The sequence below is a fragment of the Orbicella franksi genome, chromosome 8, assembly GCF_964199315.1.
Source record: "Orbicella franksi chromosome 8, jaOrbFran1.1, whole genome shotgun sequence".
In the NCBI taxonomy this organism is placed as follows: domain Eukaryota; kingdom Metazoa; phylum Cnidaria; class Anthozoa; order Scleractinia; family Merulinidae; genus Orbicella; species Orbicella franksi.
The window spans coordinates 18,264,472-18,284,089 of NC_138152.1; the positions used below are offsets into that span (position 1 = coordinate 18,264,472).

The 19,618-nt window shown below is 37.7% G+C and overlaps 1 protein-coding gene across 4 annotated transcripts in view; it reads right to left on the reverse strand.

The window, feature by feature from the left end:
- Positions 1-9,100, reverse strand: part of LOC145495184 (serrate RNA effector molecule homolog) — a 73,035-nt gene extending 63,935 nt beyond the window's left edge. For all 4 annotated transcript variants that reach the window (XM_081474765.1, XM_081474766.1, XM_081474764.1 and 1 more), the window contains exons 1-2: positions 8,417-9,100; positions 6,968-7,096 (exon numbers count right to left, since the gene is read on the reverse strand). In XM_081474765.1, the coding sequence (XP_081330891.1) occupies positions 6,968-7,096; positions 8,417-8,673 (386 nt within the window). In that variant the 5' untranslated portion in view covers positions 8,674-9,100. The remainder of the gene's footprint in view (positions 1-6,967; positions 7,097-8,416) is intronic.
- Positions 9,101-19,618: the final 10,518 nt, after the last annotated feature.

Below are 19,618 nucleotides of genomic sequence, written 5' to 3' on the forward strand. Positions count from 1 at the left end.
CTATGCTCTACATTCTACCAGACGAGTCTGTTCGATCTATGCTCTGTGCTCTACGATCTACCATCTACCCTCTAAGCCCATCTACGCTCTGTGCTCAACGATCTACCATCTACCCTATAAGCCCATCTATGCTCTACTCTCTACATTCCACCAGCTACTCTCTGCAATCTATGCTCTACAATCTTACCATCCACCATCTACCCTCTACCCTCTAAGCCCATCTGCGCTCTACTCTCTACGTTCTGCCAGCTTCTCTCTTCGAGCTATGCTCTACGATCTACCCTCTAAGCCCATCTGCTTGGGAGGTTATTGGAGTTTTTTAATTTTTTTTTTTAATTTTTTAACGAAGACTAGTGAGCAGCACAAAGGAAGACTTCTTCTAGTTGTAAGCTATTTTATTTGCGATGTGTTTCGTCTGTCTGAGACTTCTTCAGGGAATGATGACAACTAACATTGAACAGCATATATAGCACGTAAGCATGCCTAAGTTTAACTTCCCATGGAAGTGAATGACTGCTGAAACATGCTGTAAACAGACGTTACAAGAAATGCCTTAATGCATATGTTATTGTGTTTTGTTATATTTTGGGGGCCATATGATTAGCGCTAATCATATGGCCCCCCAAAAACATACTATTTACATAGATGTGCTAAAGTAGTCGTAGATTTAAAACTGACAAAACAGTCTAAGTCTGGTAAATGTCTCTGAATAACCAGCTTGATGTTAGTGGTTCTGAGTTAAAACATTTATTTGAACTTGAAATGAACAGCAATCTCTACGATGAATTATGACCCTAAAAACTAGTAAACAACATCTCCACGTCGTTGCAAAACATCCACGAAGTGTTCAAAGTCACGTGACCTAAGTATTCACACTTTTTGAGTACACTATAAAAAAATGTCCTTCACATCAGTTAGCGTGACTACAGTTAAATATAGATTTAAAGACTACCAGGGCTCAAATAATTTTCAGACCGTGGCCAGTCATGCTGACCAGCCAAAGTGATTTTAGCTCGGTCATGTCTCATTTCTGACCGGTCAAGATATATCTAAAAAACTTCAAGTAATGTTGGCCTCATGAAACCCACAAATATAATTTGTATGTTCTAGTTGTTGCTAGACCTTTTAAAAATTGGCTTAATACAAAGAAAAGCTTAAAACTTAACCAAAGATAGCCTTGGCAGGGTTCAGCAGCTCAATGAAGTGGCACGCTATCAGTGGAATTCTTGCCACCTGCCAAAGAAAAAGTATTGAATGGTTCCCTATTTGAAGAAGCTACTCATAAAAGGGGATAAGTGACGATTTTGGTTGCTTTTCTTTTTTCTTGCTCCAAATTAGCTGAATTTTTGCATGTGGTCTTCAATGTAATAGAAAAACGTGTTCCTGTATTTTTGCCGCTGGTTTTGGCTTCGCTTTATAAAGACGCCGCTAGGAAAACCGAGTGGTTTTTTGCATACGCAATATCCTGAAAACGAAGCAAGGTTTAGCGCAAAAACTACGGGACATTGCTAAACATACCTAAACAAAACTCTATGCGAAATTTGGAGCGTTTTCGACAAAGTTCACTTTTGATTAAAATACCTAACGCCCTTTTCCCGCCAAGGCTGCAAATAAACGTAGCCGGGCCGTCGTTATCATAAACAGAGCCGATCCTTTGTTATAATAACCAAGCCAAGCCTTTGTTATAAGTCGAAGTCTCGCCTCGGTTTATCATAACAAAGGATCGGCCCGCCGCGACCGCAGGGACTTTGATCTCACTTAGAAAGCAGCAAAATGTCAATTTCACGCAACATATAAGCTCAAAAATGTTGATTTTAGGTCAAAAAAGGTTTAAATGTTGATTTCACGTTAACGCGTGACGGCAAGGATGTTGGTTTCACTTAGAAACCAGCAAAATGTCAATTTCACGCAACGCATAAGCTCAATGATGTTGATTTCAGGTCTAAATAGGTTAAAATGTTGATTTCACGTTAACGCGTGACGGCAAGGAGGTTGATTTCTCTTAGAAACCAGCAAAATGTCAATTTTAAGCAGCGCATAAGCTCAATGATGTTGATTTCAGGTCTAAATAGGTTAAAATGTTGATTTCACGTTAACGCGTGTCGGCAAGGATGTTGGTTTCACTTAGAAACCAGCAAAATGTCAATTCCACGCAACGTATAAGCTCAAAAATGTTGCTTTTAGGTCAAAAAAGGTTTAAATGTTGATTTCACGTTGACGCGTGACGGCAAGGATGTTGGTTTCACTTAGAAACTAGCAAAATGTCAATTTTACGCAGCGCATAAGCTCGATGATGTTGATTTCAGGTCTAAATAGGTTAAAATGTTAATTTGACGTTAACGCGTGACGGCAAGGATGTTGGTTTCACTTAGAAAACAGCAAAATGGTAGGAGCCCATGATGGGCTCCTGAAAATGGTAATTTCACGCAACGTATAAGCTCAAAAATGCTGATTTCAGGTCAAAAAAAGGTGTAAATAAAAATAAAATGAAACAAATAAACATTTCAATAAACACTTTTTCAAATACGGCAACGCCTTCAATGGCTAAAATATCACGAGATAAAACATAGTTTTCGACAAACGCGATCGTAGCTTTATGTCACGCACCGCCATAACTTCCAAGTTCAAAATGCGCTGGTACCTCTTATGCCTGATGAGGATAACAACTTTGGCGGCTGTTTAGTTTTGGATTTAAGAATTTGATGACTCCACGTGAAAACGCTCTATAAATAGGGCTAACAGATTAACAGATTAACCCTTCTGCGCAACGTACGGGTCTCCATACATCTGCATGTCCCCTGATCCCAGAAGCTCAAAACACTACAAATCATGCCTATTTGAAATAAAATCAACGCAAACTGGATCACAGATCTGTTACAATCGCTCGCCACTTGCTGGCCATTACTATGTTTAAATCTAGTTACCAGTTCGAGAAACGTCCGCAGAACGTAATCGCAATGCATGCCGGGAAGGGTCTTTACACCTCGTGCGCAGGAAGACATGGCGGTCGATACAAGACAAATTTTATAAGTCTAAAACCAGTTCTCGCTTTCCAAACTTTGACACTAGCAACGCTTGGCAAATGGGCCACAACTCACCAGAGGGTATTTTTCTTGGGCAAGAACTGCTCTTGGACTTTGCTATCTGGCTCGATCTGACTTCGAACGCCGATAACACAATTACGGTATATCAGCTGCCTTCGAAGTTTCAGAACACATTTTGATTCTTTAAAACGTGCTGATGACTTACGGGTTTATCGAGGCTTTATGATGCCTCTCAACCACCAGGTAGGCACACAAGGTACTTTAAAACAATGTTTACGATATTAGTTGACAGAGCTCTAATGCGGCACATCTCTTTTTTGTTTGATGGCATTTCGTTTGACGCTCGATCGATTCACGTGTTGTGTTCACGTCACAATAGCCGGTGTAAACAATCCGTTCCCAGATTTCCGCTCTATATGCTGTGGGATTTGGTTTTGACTTCATACACTATAAACAGTCTGCCTGTTTGCTGTTCAACAAATAAACTCCTAAAGACATGGCTAGGAAAAGCCAAGTTTTTTGCCTACGTTTTAACTCGAAAACAAAGCAAAAACCAGCAACAAAAATACAGAACCACATTTTTCTATTACATTGAAGACCACATGCAAAAATTCAGCTAATTTGGAGCAAGAAAAAAGAAAAGCAACCAAAATCGTCACTTATCCCCTTTTATGACTAGCTTCTTCATTTGATCAAACTTCAATTTTTTCGATCGGCATATTGAATTCCATGAGCTGTTTTGATGTTCTACAAAGTAGTTATGTCCATCAAAATGTAAATGAAACCAAAAATGCATCAGCAGATCCTAATTTTGGGCTTCAGAACTACCGTATTTTCCCGTGTATAAGTCGACCTTTCAAGACCTAAAAATCAGTCCAAAAATTCGCCCTCGACTTATACATGGGTCAAAACTTGAGATCCAAGCGCCAGTCAAATAATTAGCATAATAATTGTCTTTCAATGTTAACAAACATGTGATAAACGGCAGCACAGTTTACAACGTACGTTCGCTTAGCGATCTGTCTCTCCATATCAGAGCTTCAAGTTAAAATGCATCAACATTTATTCGTTAAATTTTAACCTGGATCTTGTAGACACTCACTGGCTCAATTTTGTCATAAAGAACCAATATTTTTCCTTTAAATAAAGCTGTAGTAAAGCCGCTCGGAGAAAATATCTTTCGCGCTTGGAACTTCTCTGCTTGGTAACCTGGCAGGATACGAGTGCGAGGACTTCTGTACCAGTACTTGACCGATTTCAAGGCTTGACTACCAAGTTCCCAACACACGCTTTGCACTTTGTTTATGGCGTCGTTCTGAAAGTCGTGAGCTTCTTTGGTGTTTTGCCTGTCTTATGAAGCCACTTTTAATCTCTTCGCACTTAAAAAGGCTTGTTTGAAATCCTTACGTTTGATTTTTGTGAGCATTTTACAAAAATTATCATCGAAAAGTCTGTATGCACATGTGTTGCTAAACTGGGTAAAACGCTCGTATAGGTGCCATAATAAGCTTTAAAACTGCGCATTGAAACATGCTGTGATTTGTTTACATATCTGTGGTAGCTGAAAGATAATTTTAAGAAATACAAGATAAGTTTTCCAAGAAATTCTTACCTGGAAATTAAGAAAATCTAGTTTTTGGCCTCAAAAATTGGGGGTCGACTTATACACGGGATCGACTAATACACGGGTAAATACGGTAACTTGGTAACAAATATAGCCGAAGTAGAAGTTTATGTTTCCTCGATTCTCACCCATGCAAATGCATAACAAATCATTAGGTTACCAGGAATACAGCTACAGTTACACAACAAGTGTTGGGAAGTTTCGTAATGATGTGACTAAAATTAAGTTCTGAAGTGTAAGCCATAAAAAATCTAAACTCTGTCGTAGTCATATTTTAGAGAGAGTTTTCGTTCACGAAGAACCAATGACCATCATTCGGTAGATTTTTTACCACAATAGTGAGTAGATTTTGGCGAGTGAAGTTTTTGGCCGCTCAAGTCACCATTCTGGCCGGACATTGTCCGTTGACCGGCCGTTATTTTGAGCCCTGGACTACTATTCTACTGTTGCACGATTTACGTTTTAGCGAAAGCCATTTAATTCTGTTACTGTATTTAACGAGAGGTAAAATCCCAACTGGGTAACTGCAAAGCTGGAGGTGCTTCCAGAATTTCTCGCATTTCGCTAAAGGCTTTAAACGCGGAGCTATTTCTAGTATAGCACATAAGCTCGCCTCTAATAAACGCCCTCTCGTTGCTTGCGGGATGAAATGACTCAAAGGGAATGTACAGATACTTATTTAGTGGCTTTTGATAGGTAGAAAACTGCAGAGCGCTAAATTAGCATCTTTGTAAAGAAATAAATCGAGAAACGAAATACTACTTTCGTCAATAACATAGTACATAAGTTTGATACGATCATTCTTGCTATAGAGACAACTAAGAAACTCTATTAGGATTTCTTTGGGACCCTCCCAGGGCTCGAAAAAAGTGCCGTCCCATTGTTCCGGACAGGGAGATTTTCCTTCTGGGCAAGTAACTTTACATTCTCACTTGCCCAATGGACAAGAGACCAAGCAAGTCATCCGCCAACTAAATCATTAAAAGGGCAAACTAAGACTTGCCATGGGCAAGCAAAACTTGAGAGATATGTGTCCCAAGGGCAAGTTGGAATTCAAGTTTTTTTTCGAGCCCTGCCTCCCAAGCAAAAAAATGTCTTTTTTTTTTTAATGTTTTAATGTTTTAATTTTTTAACTTTTTTTATATTTTGGGGGCCATAAGGTTAGTGCTAATCGTATGGCTCCCAAAATAGAGCATGTTTCAGCAGTTAATCACTTCCATGGGAAGTTAAACTTAGGCATGCTTAAATCATTCCCTGAAGAAGTCTCAGACAGAGATGAAGTGCATCAGAAATAAAATTAAAAAAAGCTTACAACTATAAGAAGTCTTCCTTTGTGCTGCTCACAATTAAAAAATTCCAATAACCTTCTAAACAGATGGGGTCAGAGGGTAGATTGTGGAACGTAGATCGAAGAGAGTAGCTGGTAGAACATAGAGAGTAGAGCGTAGATGGGCTTAGAGGGTAGGTGGTGGATCGTAGAGTGTAGAGTGGGTAGCTGGTGGAATGTAGAGAGTAGAGTGTAGATAGGCTTAGAGGGTAACAGGTAGATCATAGAGTGTAGAGCACAGATCGAAGAGAGTAGCTGGTAGAACACAGAGCGTAGAAGGACTTAGAGGGTAGATGGTAGATGGTAAATCAGAGAGCACAGATTGAAGAGAGTAGCTGGTAAAATGCAGAGAGTAGAATGTAGATGGTAGAACATATAGTGTAGAGGATAAACTCAATACAGAATTGTACATTAAAAAAAGATTATTAAAATACTGTGAACCGTAATAACACTAAACAATCCCCATGTGCTTTAATATTTGCTACAATAACTGTAAGCCTCTACGTCTGTACATAGAACTGTAGAGCATAGTGTAGATAGTAGAGGGTAAACTCAACACAGAATTTTAATTGAAAATGATTAAAACACTGTTAACTGTAATAACACTGTAATAACACTTTAATATGTATGTATATATGTGAGGAATATGCTACAAATTGAAATCAAAAGTTACAAAATAGGCAGGTACACTGTAACCATAGTAACAATACACAACTACGGTAAAAGCTATGAAGTAGGAGGTAATGTATCTTTCCAATAAGTAGGAGGAGACTGGTGACGAAAGCGTAGAGTCATAGCGTTCTACAAAAATTTCTACACCAAATCGAGCTTCATAAAATGGGCGCCAGTTGAACACGCTTTGAGTTTTGATTTGTTGCATGCAAATTACAGTATTTAAGCAGTAATGAACAGTGCTTTTCCTTGCATTCAAATAGATGTTATATGCCAGAAGGTCATGCTGTCATTTCATACCTCTGTGGTCTGGTATCTTGTTGAGATGCTTGCAGCTGTTGAACATCTGGGTGTGGCCATGCACTGTGATGTGCTGGCACACCACCATAAGGTACACTATAATCTCCTGCTCCATGATAAGGTTCATCCCTGAAAAAAAAAGAGCAGATACATGAACAGCCTGTCATGAAATTAAACACCAAAGCTGTGAATATGGTAATTAAGTTTGCCCAAAAAACTTAACACAAGGTTACAAAAACAAAGTAAAATATTATACTATAATTAACTGTGGAACATGTACAGACTAACAATATTATTATTATAGTCAAATTTCTTAAACTGGGCCACTTGCAGGAAAACGAAACCACTGAAAATGTGTAAAACTAACAAAGGAATGCCCTTCGTAAATATTCGCCAACATTATGTACATTAATGTTGAATCTACACAAAATTCCTTTGGCAAAGCATATAAGCCAATCACACGAAACTTTGTCAGTTTTTTATTACTGTATTTTGATCCCAAAATTTTGAGTGGTTTTTAAGTTTCACTATAGCTATCAGAGTAACATGTTTTACAAGTAAATATTTTCATGTAAACGTTGCCAAGGATAGAGTTTGTAGAGTATATGGATTACAGAGGAGTCAGTGATATTCAAAAAGTACAACAGTGTGTCCTTTTTCCTTCACCTTGTCTTCAATTTAGTTCTGGATATATTGTCTGGATGTTTCAATACTTAGACTTGTTCCATCAAAAATTCCAAATTGTTTGTAACATGTTTTAAATGCTTAACTAACAGAGGTACCAGGAATTTAATGTGTACCATCACCCTTCAGATCTCTTCTATTATTGTTACTTCTCTTATTACATCCGGTAGACAGTCAAGTCAACATAACCACATATTTTTTTACTGCAGTCATGTATGAATTTCATTTGAATTTTTTTTGCCAGAATATCCAAGTCAATTTTCCATCAGAAAAGCCCTTTCTCAGTGCCAATGCTTCTGCAGGTACTAGATCTTACCAAAGTTTGGCTACACTCTACAAACTAGGTTGCAGATCTGATTTAATGTCTTTGAAGCATATACCCACTCAACCTTCAATTCTCTCAACTACAAGAGCTGCAGATTCAAGTGGCTTTTGCAACTTTTAGTGGTCTATGCATATCGCTTGACGACGGGAATTCAAATGTGGATAATCTTAACTTAGCTAAACTTTGGAGAATCATACCCAAACACTTTGCCCCACTATAAGTCACCCAAACACTGTTCAAAACTTGAAGCGATCTTTTAAGCCTTTACCAAACGGACTCGCAAGTAGACGTAAATTGAAAATTTGCGACTATTTGCGACTCCGTTTGGCCAGGGCCTCACCAGGACCACAAAAGGTGAAAAAAACCCAGACAACAACATTGCACGGTCCTTGTTAACCTATGATCAAGTCAAAGGACATGTAGAGTTTTCATTTAATTACCAATCTCTTCGAATTCTTTTCATGGGAGGGCTCATTTCATGGTGTCTCCCAGAGCTATCTCTTCTCCCTCTATCAAATTCGCGATAATCGCCTCGACGTCTATTTTCCCAAGATGGCTCACGTCGTCTATCAGACCAGTCGTCTCGACGCGAAGATCTTTCTTCGCGATCACGCCTCCGATCGTTATAATCACTTCTTTCTCGTCGGAATTTATCCCTTGCCCGTCTTCTATCGTATTCGTCGTCACTATCTCCCATGGTAGATGTCTATAAGGAATAAACCGCGAGGACTTTCTGTGCCTGCAAGAGGAAGAACAAAGATGACGAACATGTGGCGATTACTCTTCCCAGGATGCCTTGTAAGCCTCGACTTAGCCCAGTTTTTGAACTTCATAGACGGCGCGATCGAGAAGCACTGGGAATGCTTACTTTACTTAATACTTAGCGTTGCACTTTCGTCCTGCGTGGCAGACATGTCTAATACCTTTTGACCAATTGTATGTGTTGTTGTTTCTTCCAATGAAAATGCGTTGTGATCGTGTCTTCTGAGATTATTTTACTAGGGGACGGGACGGTGTTTGCCAGGTGAAAGCTATCGATTGTGATTTTCATCGTGAGGGTGTTTTGTCTGATCTTTCTGCATGTTCCGAAACACATTTACAGCTGCCTTTGAAGCTTAATGTTGTTGGTAAGAAGCTTTGTGAAGTGTGGTGTATTGTATTATGTTGTTTGTAGTAATGGAGTGAGTAATTAATGGCTCAAGTTTACGAAGCCATTTCGACATGTTCATCAGCAATCTAAGTATTGTTGGTCGCGTTGCTTTCAAGCGGCACGAACTAAGCTGGCACTAGTTTGTATAGTCCACACTGTTGTGTTTTGCATTTTGCAATTAAGATCTGCCTCCGTCACGGGCATAACGAAACGCTGTCATGCCGACAGAGCAAATTTTCACTCAGCTTATTACCACCTTGTATCGCCAAATGCCACCAAATATACAGCTTAGTTGGATAAAAAATGCTATAGAGCAAAGCAAAAACATTAGTTTCGAAATAAAGTGCAGGATTGCAAGGATTGAAATTGGTTACAGTTCAAGAAATTTGAGTCTAGTTTAATGTCAAGAAATCAAGTTTACCATTCTTGTGACAGTTTGAACTTTCGAGCCTTTATTTTGTCTGATATTTCTTTGCATCTATCAGTATTGACAATGATTTCTACAGATTTTAAAGTAAGCTTGAAGTAATCTCCTGGGCTCAATCATGAAAACAAATGTACGATACATTTCCCTGAATGTTCCCTACCAAGCACCAGTCTCTAAAAATAAATTAAAATAGGTCACCATGCTTGCAAAATAGATATGATGTACTAGTCTACCCTATTTTGCCAGTTCTTATAAATAGTACTATTCATTTATTTTATCACTCCACAATACATTTTGCGGTGGCGGGAAGGTACAGTTTTTTTGATGAACTTTGATAGGCATACATGACGTTTTGAGCATAAGGAACAACATAATAAACAACTTATGCAAAAGAATCTAAAATAATCCAAATGACATACAATCAAAGCGTTCCTCAAGTTGTTGGATTTTAAGGTCTTAATTTGTGTCCATGAGTAATGATTTTGTTTTGGATGCTATTGAATAAGTGCAAAATTCTGAACTTGATGGGTTCGCAATATAGTGCTAAGGAATCACCAGTAAATGTCAGGGTTGTTTGTCCTTCTTTTCTTCTTTTCCTCTGTTGTTGACTGGCTTCCTTTAAGCTGTTTGTTATGAAGCAATGTTTTGTAGACACCCAGTGTATACAGTCATCATGTGAGGCTGCTTTAAGAAGTGCTTGCCTAGGTTTCCTTTTCTATGCGGCTGGTCCAATTAGTACATAATAGGGATACATGCCAATGCCTTGTCATGTCTTCATGAGATGGCATTGCCATTATCTCTTTGTGCCAGCTCTTGTGTGAGGAACATTGCTATTCTTGTTATCTTGTGGAGAATTTATTCATGTTTTTGGATGCTTGGGTTTTTTGTTCTTTTAATGTGTAAAAACAATTAAAGAAGGGGAAAACAGTTTGTTTATCTTCTTGTATTTTTATTCTCAAGGATGTCTTTTATCACTTAGTAAAATTAATATGATGTAGTTCTCACCAGCCAAACTTTGCCATTAGAGATTCAGTTTGTTCTGTTTTGGTTTCATTGTCAGTTGAAATAGACTTTAAAAACCTAGGTCTTGATAAGATAGTCATACTCTTGCAGTTGTTTCTGATTGAATTTTGTTGTCTTTTAAATTTCCCTTTACTGAGGAACAGCTTTTAATCTACAAGGCTGTATGTTATTTTAAAACGGTCAGTCTAACTTAAAATATAATTGCATTTGTGTGATTTTGTGTTTAATAATAATGCTTTGAATTTCTGTTTTTGCAGTAATGCATGATCATCATGGGTTGGATGAGGGAAAACATACACAAACCAAAGAAAGTCTTAGTAGAGAAAGGACTAGGGATGGTGAGCATCAGCCCTTACTATTATATGTATCAGTTGTCATGTGTTGATAACTTTTTTAGAGTTGTGTCTTGCCAAAATAATTCATTTTTTTGTTAGCTCTACGTAATGGGTCTTAATCGTAATGGCTGCACTTTTTCAAGAATTTTAGGGCTTATGTCCTTATATTATGCTTTAATATCTGGTTAGCTTATGAGTTTTTTTCTTGTACACTAAGTACTCCAGCAATACTAAGAAGAACATTGCAAACCAAATGTGTTACAGAAAGCCAACTTATAGTTTTGGCTATTATTTTTCAAAACACATCTTCTTCGAACCTGGATAAATTAGCCAGTTTCTAATTTTTAATTCCTTTTCATCCCTGCTACAGTATGAAGGCTTAAAATTTAGCACAGGGAGTGTTTAGTAGATGGAGTTTCAAAAACTTAAGGAAGAAGTGATCGTACAGTACCACTTTGATGCATAACTTAATATCCTTGTGTATCCATTAAACTAGTCAACAACCCATAGAACAAAATAATTTTGTTTTTAAAATTGATATAAAATAAAATCCTCAACTTAAAGGTAGTTTGGGAGATTCTGTGGTATATTATAGGTTAAGGTATACATGTAGACGTATGGCAGTGATACAAGCAATTTTTGCTGCATGTTACACAGAAGATAGTTGCATATCATATTTAGTTACTTAAGCATTTTTCACAGTGCACATATTTTTTCTATTCTTTGTTGTGACTCTTATTTAAAACCCCAAAAGCTGTGAACAAGACAGCTTGTAGGAAGTTGAGCTTTCTGTGTTAGCAAATAACAACCTTAACTTTTGAAGTGCCATTTACAAAGTAACCAACAGCACTTTAATGAGAAAACTGGTAAACCATACATGTAAAATTGCCCCTACTGTATTCTACATGATTGTATACTTACAGCCTGCAAAGCACTCACTTTCTTTCCTGCAATGGTTTGGGGCACAACAAACATAACTGAATTAAGAGAGGTTGAGGAGTCGAGGAGGCAGAGCAAAGAAAACTTTTGCATGCCACAAAGCTTTAGAATGAGCTTGACAGCTATTAATGTTGGACACTAACTTTCTTGCTAATATGCCCTTTGGGTAACTAGTTCTGTTTTTGTTGGTTCCCCTTGTGTCTTTTTAGTTGCCTACCTAGTAGACTTTTGTTGCCCATTAGCACTCATGAGAAAATTTCATCTTGCAGAAATGCTCAACTTTATTTTATAAACTTGCCTTCTTCTTTTGGTGTTGCAACAGTGATTCATTAGGTGATTAATCAGTCATAGAGCACATCCCTCACAAGATTTTAAACATCCATGAACTGTGCCCACACATTTTGATGAGACTCCGCTTTTCAGACAAATAGACCCAGTGAAGCGCTTTTACTGGTCAAATACGATGAACCAGCTGTCATGAATGAAAACATAATTCATGCCCTGAAGCACATCATTAGCGTTAATATTATTGTTATTGTTTTTTTGTCATCGTTGTTGTTGTTTTTATTATTGCCATTTTTATGTATTATTATTGTTATTATTAATAATTGTCTTTTTAACTATGTATTAAGGAGCTGCAAAAAGATGGCTCGATCAGCCTGTACCTGTAGTACCCATTTTGTATTTGTAATCATAGAACAACAAAACTCTTTCTCTGCCTCACCAGAGATCAGTCGGGGGGTAGCTTACAATCCTGACAACAGTGTCCCATTTCTTTTTGAGTCACAACAGTAAAACTTGTAGCCAAAATATTGCTGTGCCGTGCAATTTGTGTGGAAAGACTTTGACACAAAAGTTATTTCCAAATAGTGTTGCAAAATGCATCTTTGAAAATTCAAGGAGGTTGTCAAGCATTTTATAGTGTTTTGAGTTCTAGGGATTAGTGCTTTTTATGGTTCGCACAATCACTAATCGACTAGCCACTTTGATTTAACAAGCTTTGGGGCAAGCTTCTTACAAAATTTGGGCTCCTGGCTTGTTTCAGAAGTGAGAGTCGATTATATAGAACTTTCAGTGAATGATAGAGTTGAGTTTACATGTCTTTGACCATAATACTTCTGAACTTCTGCTCAAGTGATTTCCCCAAAACTTGGGCATGGTTTTTATTAAGTCAAAATAAGTTGGTTCCAGAAATAATATTGAGTAAAAGTATGCCTGCCCAGCAAAATTTTTTTACTGGTAGTGTTGTTGTTCAAAAAATGGGGTCCAGTCAAACACCAGTAAGAATAAAAATATTATCCCCAGTAAATGGAATTAATTAACATTATCACCAAGTGAAAGACAAAATATTTCCCAAAATTTCTTAGCCAACACTTCAAAGCCCCAAACTTTGACATTGGTGAGTGTGCCCGGAATAACTGCAGAGCCATCTTAAGTAATGATGAAATGGAATCAGTAGAATAACCATGATAAGAATGGTGTTATCCTTTTGATACAATAACAAACAGTGGGGCTTGACTTTTCAAAATTACAGAAAAACTCAAATTGCATCCAGGGCCACCAGATCACAGTTTTCATGCAATATACATTTAAATAGAAAGGAAGTGTTAGCCAAATTAACTTTAACTAAAAATAACAGACACGTTTTAAATATAAAGTGGTTTGCTATTAAACAGTTAAAAAAGTTCCTTTATATTGCTATATGTGAAAACATAAAAAATGAAAAGGTTTTGTCAAACACAACCTGATACACCACCACCACCACCACCCACATATGGTACTCTCCCATGTAGATGTGGAAGGAAAACAACTTGTTTCCACTCTAAGAGGAATTGGAGTTTGCAAGCCCTGAGAGCAAGCCCTGACAGTTGTTCAGATTGTTTTCTTTGGAGTTAGTGACAATAAATTGATTAACACCAAATTAATTAAGAGAGCACTCAACAAGCAAATTGATGGCATTTTGTTGGGTTCTTCATTAGGCCATTGTTTTTTTTTTTATCATGACAGAACTCAAAAGTGATATTGTTCATAAAATGCTTGAAAGTGGCCTTATGTATGACTAGTTTTAAGGACGTTATTTTGAAGATATGCTGTTGATGGACAAACCAAATAAATCTGATATGTTTTACGGTCAACAAATTTGAAGATGACATGGTCCATTTCCTGGACATTTCCCTGAAAAGAACATCCATTGACATTTATAGGAAGCACACAAACACTGGACAGAATAAACGTTGGCCTTGCAAAATTGCTTGGGTTAGAGCCTTGTTGCACCAGGCTTCTCATATGTGTGAAATAAAACGTTCCTGTTAGGGAATGGCTCTCCTAAATCTGTGGCTTCTAATCTTGTGAGGTGTTTCAGACACAGTAGCTCAGAACCTAGAACATCTTATCCCAATAACAACAAGACTATGAGTTTTAAGGATTTTAGATTCTAATGTGGGGTTTGGGACTGGCACTACTTGGTAAGTTTTGCTAGCCTTATGATATAATTTTTAAAGCAGGTGGGAGCTCCTCTGGGGGCCTGTCAAGGAATCCCCATCAATGCCCCAGACCAAAAATGACATGTTCTTCATTACTTCATCTCATACAGGAAGTAAGTGATGTCTGAACAGTTTTCATTGAAGTGCCTTGAAACCAGAACCAGAGTATTACATGTAACAATATTACAAACAACACAACAAAGAAAGTACAGGATGCAAGACAGAGGACAGTGATGCAAACCCAAATGCAAGTTAATTTTGAAACCAAATTAAAAATTGCTATATAGAATGAGACGGGTAACTGCAATCACAACTGGTGGTTTGCTATTTGCATGAAAAATTAGCAGACATTAAGTTGAAGGCAGTGAGTTTATAGAGAAGTCCATTTCCATCATGTTAATCAAAAACTGGTTTTCTTATTTAGGTATAGAAAGGCAGTATGCATAATTATTTATAATTTTAATTACAGCAATATTACTGTTGTACTCTGGAGGCGCAGTGGCCTCATGGTTAGTGCACTCGTCTCCGGATCGAGCGGTCCAGGTTCGAGCCCTGGCCAGGGACACTGTGTTGTGTTCTTGGGCAAGGCACTTTACTCTCACAGTGCCTCTCTCCACCCAGGTGTACAAATGGGTACTGGCAAATTTAGTGCTGGGGTAACCCTGTGATGAACTAGCATCCCATCCAGGGGGGAGTAGAAATACTCCTAGTCGCTTCATGCTAAGGAAACCGGGATAAGCTCCGGCCTGGTGGGCCACTTGGCTCGTATGCAGACTTTACCACCCTTACCCCTGCTGTACTTTAGATTATAATTCCAAAGCTCTTTTTAAAATCTGATTTCAGTTTCATTAGGTAGTTTGGTGCTTTGGGCCCAACACAGCAGCCTGAAAACGGTCCCTGTAAGTTGACAAGCCCATGTGTAGCCAGGAAGTTTCAAGAAATGGGTCCCTTCACAGAAAGTGTCAGTTTTCCACAATATTGTCGTGTCCATTAATGAAGTAAATCCCTTTCCATATTTTTAATAGCCTGGCCAAACCATACCTGGAGGCATTAGATGATAAGATCGATGAGGAGGAAGGAGAGTTAGAAGAAGACAAAGAAGAAGAAGAAGGATAAGAGGATCAAGAAGAACAAGACAGTGATGATGAAGACCTCTACAGAAAGTTAATAGAGGATGAGAATAATCAGTATTTATTTTGTAGATTTTTTAAATTTTTATCAGTATTTCTTTCACAGATGTATTAATAAGTAATAATTAAGTAAATAGAGGATGAGTCTGAAATTGTTTTGATTGTTCTACATTTACAACAGCTTATTCAAATTAGCCCAAGCTCAAAGGCTGGAGAAAATATGTCATCACTTTTTTTACTAAATGAACCACAAATCACTGGGTTGTCTGTGAATAGTTTTGTTAGATTTAGATTTAAGGGACAAAAGAGTGACAGAACTTTTCATCTTTGTTTTAAGAACCCAGTCACAGTTGTGCATGACTAACTGTGGCCACCCTCCTTGGTTTAAATAAGCTAATCAAAATACATGAACTAGGTACGGTGAAAATATCGAGCATCATGTAACCTGTTGATCAGTCGACAACTCCACCTCTCACATTTCTTTTCATAATTTTGGATTTGCCAGGTTTGAATGGAAGCCATAAGAAAGTTGTTGAAAACATGTCAAAAAATGATGAAAAGAATTATTTTGGTGGCCTGTTTTAGAAGTGCACCACTGTAAATGCAATGATAAGTATTATATTAGTATGTCCAAAAGGCATTTACCTGTCAAAAATAGAATTTCTCAAACTAATTCTAACTTTGGTTATTTTGCCTTTGTAACAATAAAAATCTCAAGATTATAGTGGTTTTACAACACGGGCTAAAAACAGGCCCTAAAATATATTTTTCGAAAATGTTTGGATAAAGCAACGGTTTGTATCATCCGTGAGCATTGTAGATAATTCAAGCCAATTAATTCAAGGTCACAAGTCAGATTGTTTTGGTTCGCCTGTGTGTAGAAAGATCTATAAGATTCCAGTTGATGGTGATAATTGTAATCATACCTGCTCATGAAAACACCAGTTGTATAAATTCCAGTCTAGCCATAAATAAAAAAAAAAGATTTGTAATCTTCTTTGTCATAACTGAATTATATTATTGAACTAGTATGAGGTCCGTGTTGGTAAAACATTGGTCGAGTTCTTCACCTTGCAATGTTATGGCGAGATCTGACGAGATCTAGGCGAGATCTAAATACCCATATCAGTATCCGACGTAAGTTTCATTCCATGTTCAGTGCTAAATTCCTGAGGGGTGTGCCTACAAACGAGGACTAACAATGGAGCTATAAATCAATGAACATAATAAATCCCTCTAAGAATCCCCAACCGAAACAAGTGATACGTTGTTGAGGTATCACTGAATTCCTAATTTTCAACCTGCTTTCATTTCATCGTTTCTCCCGGTTAATAACAGGCACCCGTTGTAGCTAATTTCAGCCGATCCCAGAAATGCAAATCTCATTAGCAGTCAGTGCTCTATCTGATAACCATAACGAGTACTTTTAAGGGTATTAAGTCTTACATCGGAGATTCGGTGATATTTCTTTCTAAAAACAAAAATTGAAATAGTGTTCAACATAACCTGCCTCAGCACGTTTGCGAAAATCTATTGGTTCCTTTCAGAGGTTTCTTTAAGAGCACTCGGCTAACCTCCAGGTACGATTTCCGTACAGGCCATACATTAATTATGTCTGCAACCATCTCAAACTATCACACTATACTCAAACAGCAATCGTGAAAAGAACGAGTCAGTCAAAAAATGCCATGCATAATTAATGTAAGGGGTGGTGCGAAAATCTTGCCAACCTCCCTGTCAAAATAAGAGAGCCCCTCTGCCAGTTTTGTCCGCATAGTATAACTTCAACTGACGGAATCGCTATGATAACGATGACGACCACAAAGCGCTTTGTGGTATATTGAATAGGCCACAAAGCGCTTTGTGTTGTTTTGAATTGGCCACAAAGCGCTTTGTGTTGTTTTGAATAGGCCACAAAGCGCTTTGTGGTGTGGAAAATTGGAAAAACCAAATTATTTCAGCAAATAGCCGTGAGATATTTGCGAGTCAACGAGCCATCCAGTTTTCAATGTTAAATCCCAAAATAAAACACCACATAGCGCTCTGTGGTGCTTTGAATAGGCCACAAAGCGCTCTGGGGTGTTTTGAATAGGCCACGAAGTGCTCTGTGGTTTTTCGACTACTACTGCTGTTTTGTAAAGCAAAGCGAACTAGGAACAGTTAGAAAGCACTCCGGCCATAAAATCTACTCGACAAGAAACTTTCTGTAATAAATGTTCGATGCTACAGGAGACGGCTTACCCAAAAAGGTTCAGTCAGCCTCAACAAACTCATACTGAGAAGAGGGCTTTCGCGAACCGGCTTTCGTGTGAGTGACACTGGAAATAGAGAAATATTGCGCAGATTGAGTGGTAGTTTTACAGGACCGAAACTTAAATTGGTTACACTGCTTCTCAGGGATTTCGTTTTGCCTCTGTAATATCATTGAACGATCTGAACGATTTGAGGATAATCGAAGCGCGGAGTTTAATATTGGCTGGCCGGGAACACGCAGTTCGCAAACCGGAGAGTAACCACTGTTTAAATCTTCGATCGAACTTTCATGAGTCACTCTGGTTCAGAGTAAAGACATACAAAGTCAACTACTGCTTCCGTACGGTACCCCTCGAAAAATCAATTTTGCTCGAAGACCGAACTGCAACGGAGTTTAGTTACCAGTCTTATGCTGCGTGTTGCTAGATAGAACGCATGGTATGATTGGCGTTCTATCTAGAACGCATGATATGATTGGCTCCACAAAAATTCTTCAATACGCAGATGATACGACAGCAATACTTGCCGACACAAGCTCTGCTACTGCTCTTTTTAGGCTATTAGATGATTTCAAGATTGTCTCTGGCTTACAGATTAATTGTTTCAAAACGGAAGCTATGTGGATAGGTTCTTCAAGGAACTGCAAAGCACAGCCTTTTGGGATTAAATGGCCTAACGAACCGATAAAGGCTCTAGGAATTTATTACACGTATGATCAAAAATTGCTTATTGAATATATTTGATGTGACAAAGAAGAAATCTAAAGACTACTATACTTTACTTGTAAGCAGAAAGGCTCTTTTTCCAACTATTGTAAACAAGCTGCAAAATGAATTTCATTTTACACTCGAGGAAGTTAAACAAATTTTTACGATCCCGCATAGTGTTGCTCTTGAAGCATATGTTAAGGCATTTCAATTCAAAATTCTTAACTCCATTCTTTACACTAATGCTAAACTTTACAAAATTGGCTTTAAAATGAACGACTCGTGCTCATTTTGTTCATCTGAACCAGAAACGCTATATCACTTCCTGTATCTCTGTCCTTACTCGATAGATTTCTGGCGTGACTTCGAAGTATTCTGGCACCAACTTTTAAAGGAAAACATTCGACTTTCGTTGCAAGATGTTTTAGTTGGAATGATACCACAAAACTCCCCTTCTGCTAAGCTGCTAAACTATCTAATTATAATTGGGAAATTGTACTTATGGGATTGTAGAAGAAGTCAAATTCTTCCAAATATATATGGATTTAAAAAGAAAATTGCTGTAAAGTATGAAACGGAAAAATATATAAGTCTGCATAGTGAAAAAACAAAGGATTTCTTTGAAGCTAAATGGATATTGTCGCCTCTGTAAAAACTTAATTATTTAAAGGTGTTAATATGCATTCACTTTCTGTATGTTGACTTATGTAAGACTAATTAATATGTTATTTACATTATATTTTGTAAATATTTAGTTATAGTTTGTTGGAATTTTTTTTTTTTGGTTACCGTCTATTGTTAGTGATATTGGTGTTTTTTAGTGTTGTAATAACATTAGTTGCAGTAGTATTATTAGTACTAATTAGTTGTATTATATTATTAGTATTAGTAATATTAGTTGTTATTATAATTATGTAGGTAAGTAACTAATAAAAAAAAAAAAATGATATGATTGGCTCTGTATATCACATTACGTCAGAGGACATGTCTGCCACATAGGACATAACTGCAACGGTAACATACTTAGAGCATTCTCGTCCCCAGTGCTACTCGTCTTAAAATGTCGTGGACGAGTAGCCATCCGTTTCTTTTGGTCACGTGGTCGGAGAAACGGAGGCTCTGGGGACGAGAATGTACTTAGAGAAACTCCTGTCCAGTTTTCTCTCCTTTGGCGCCTGCGTGTAACCCTGTGACG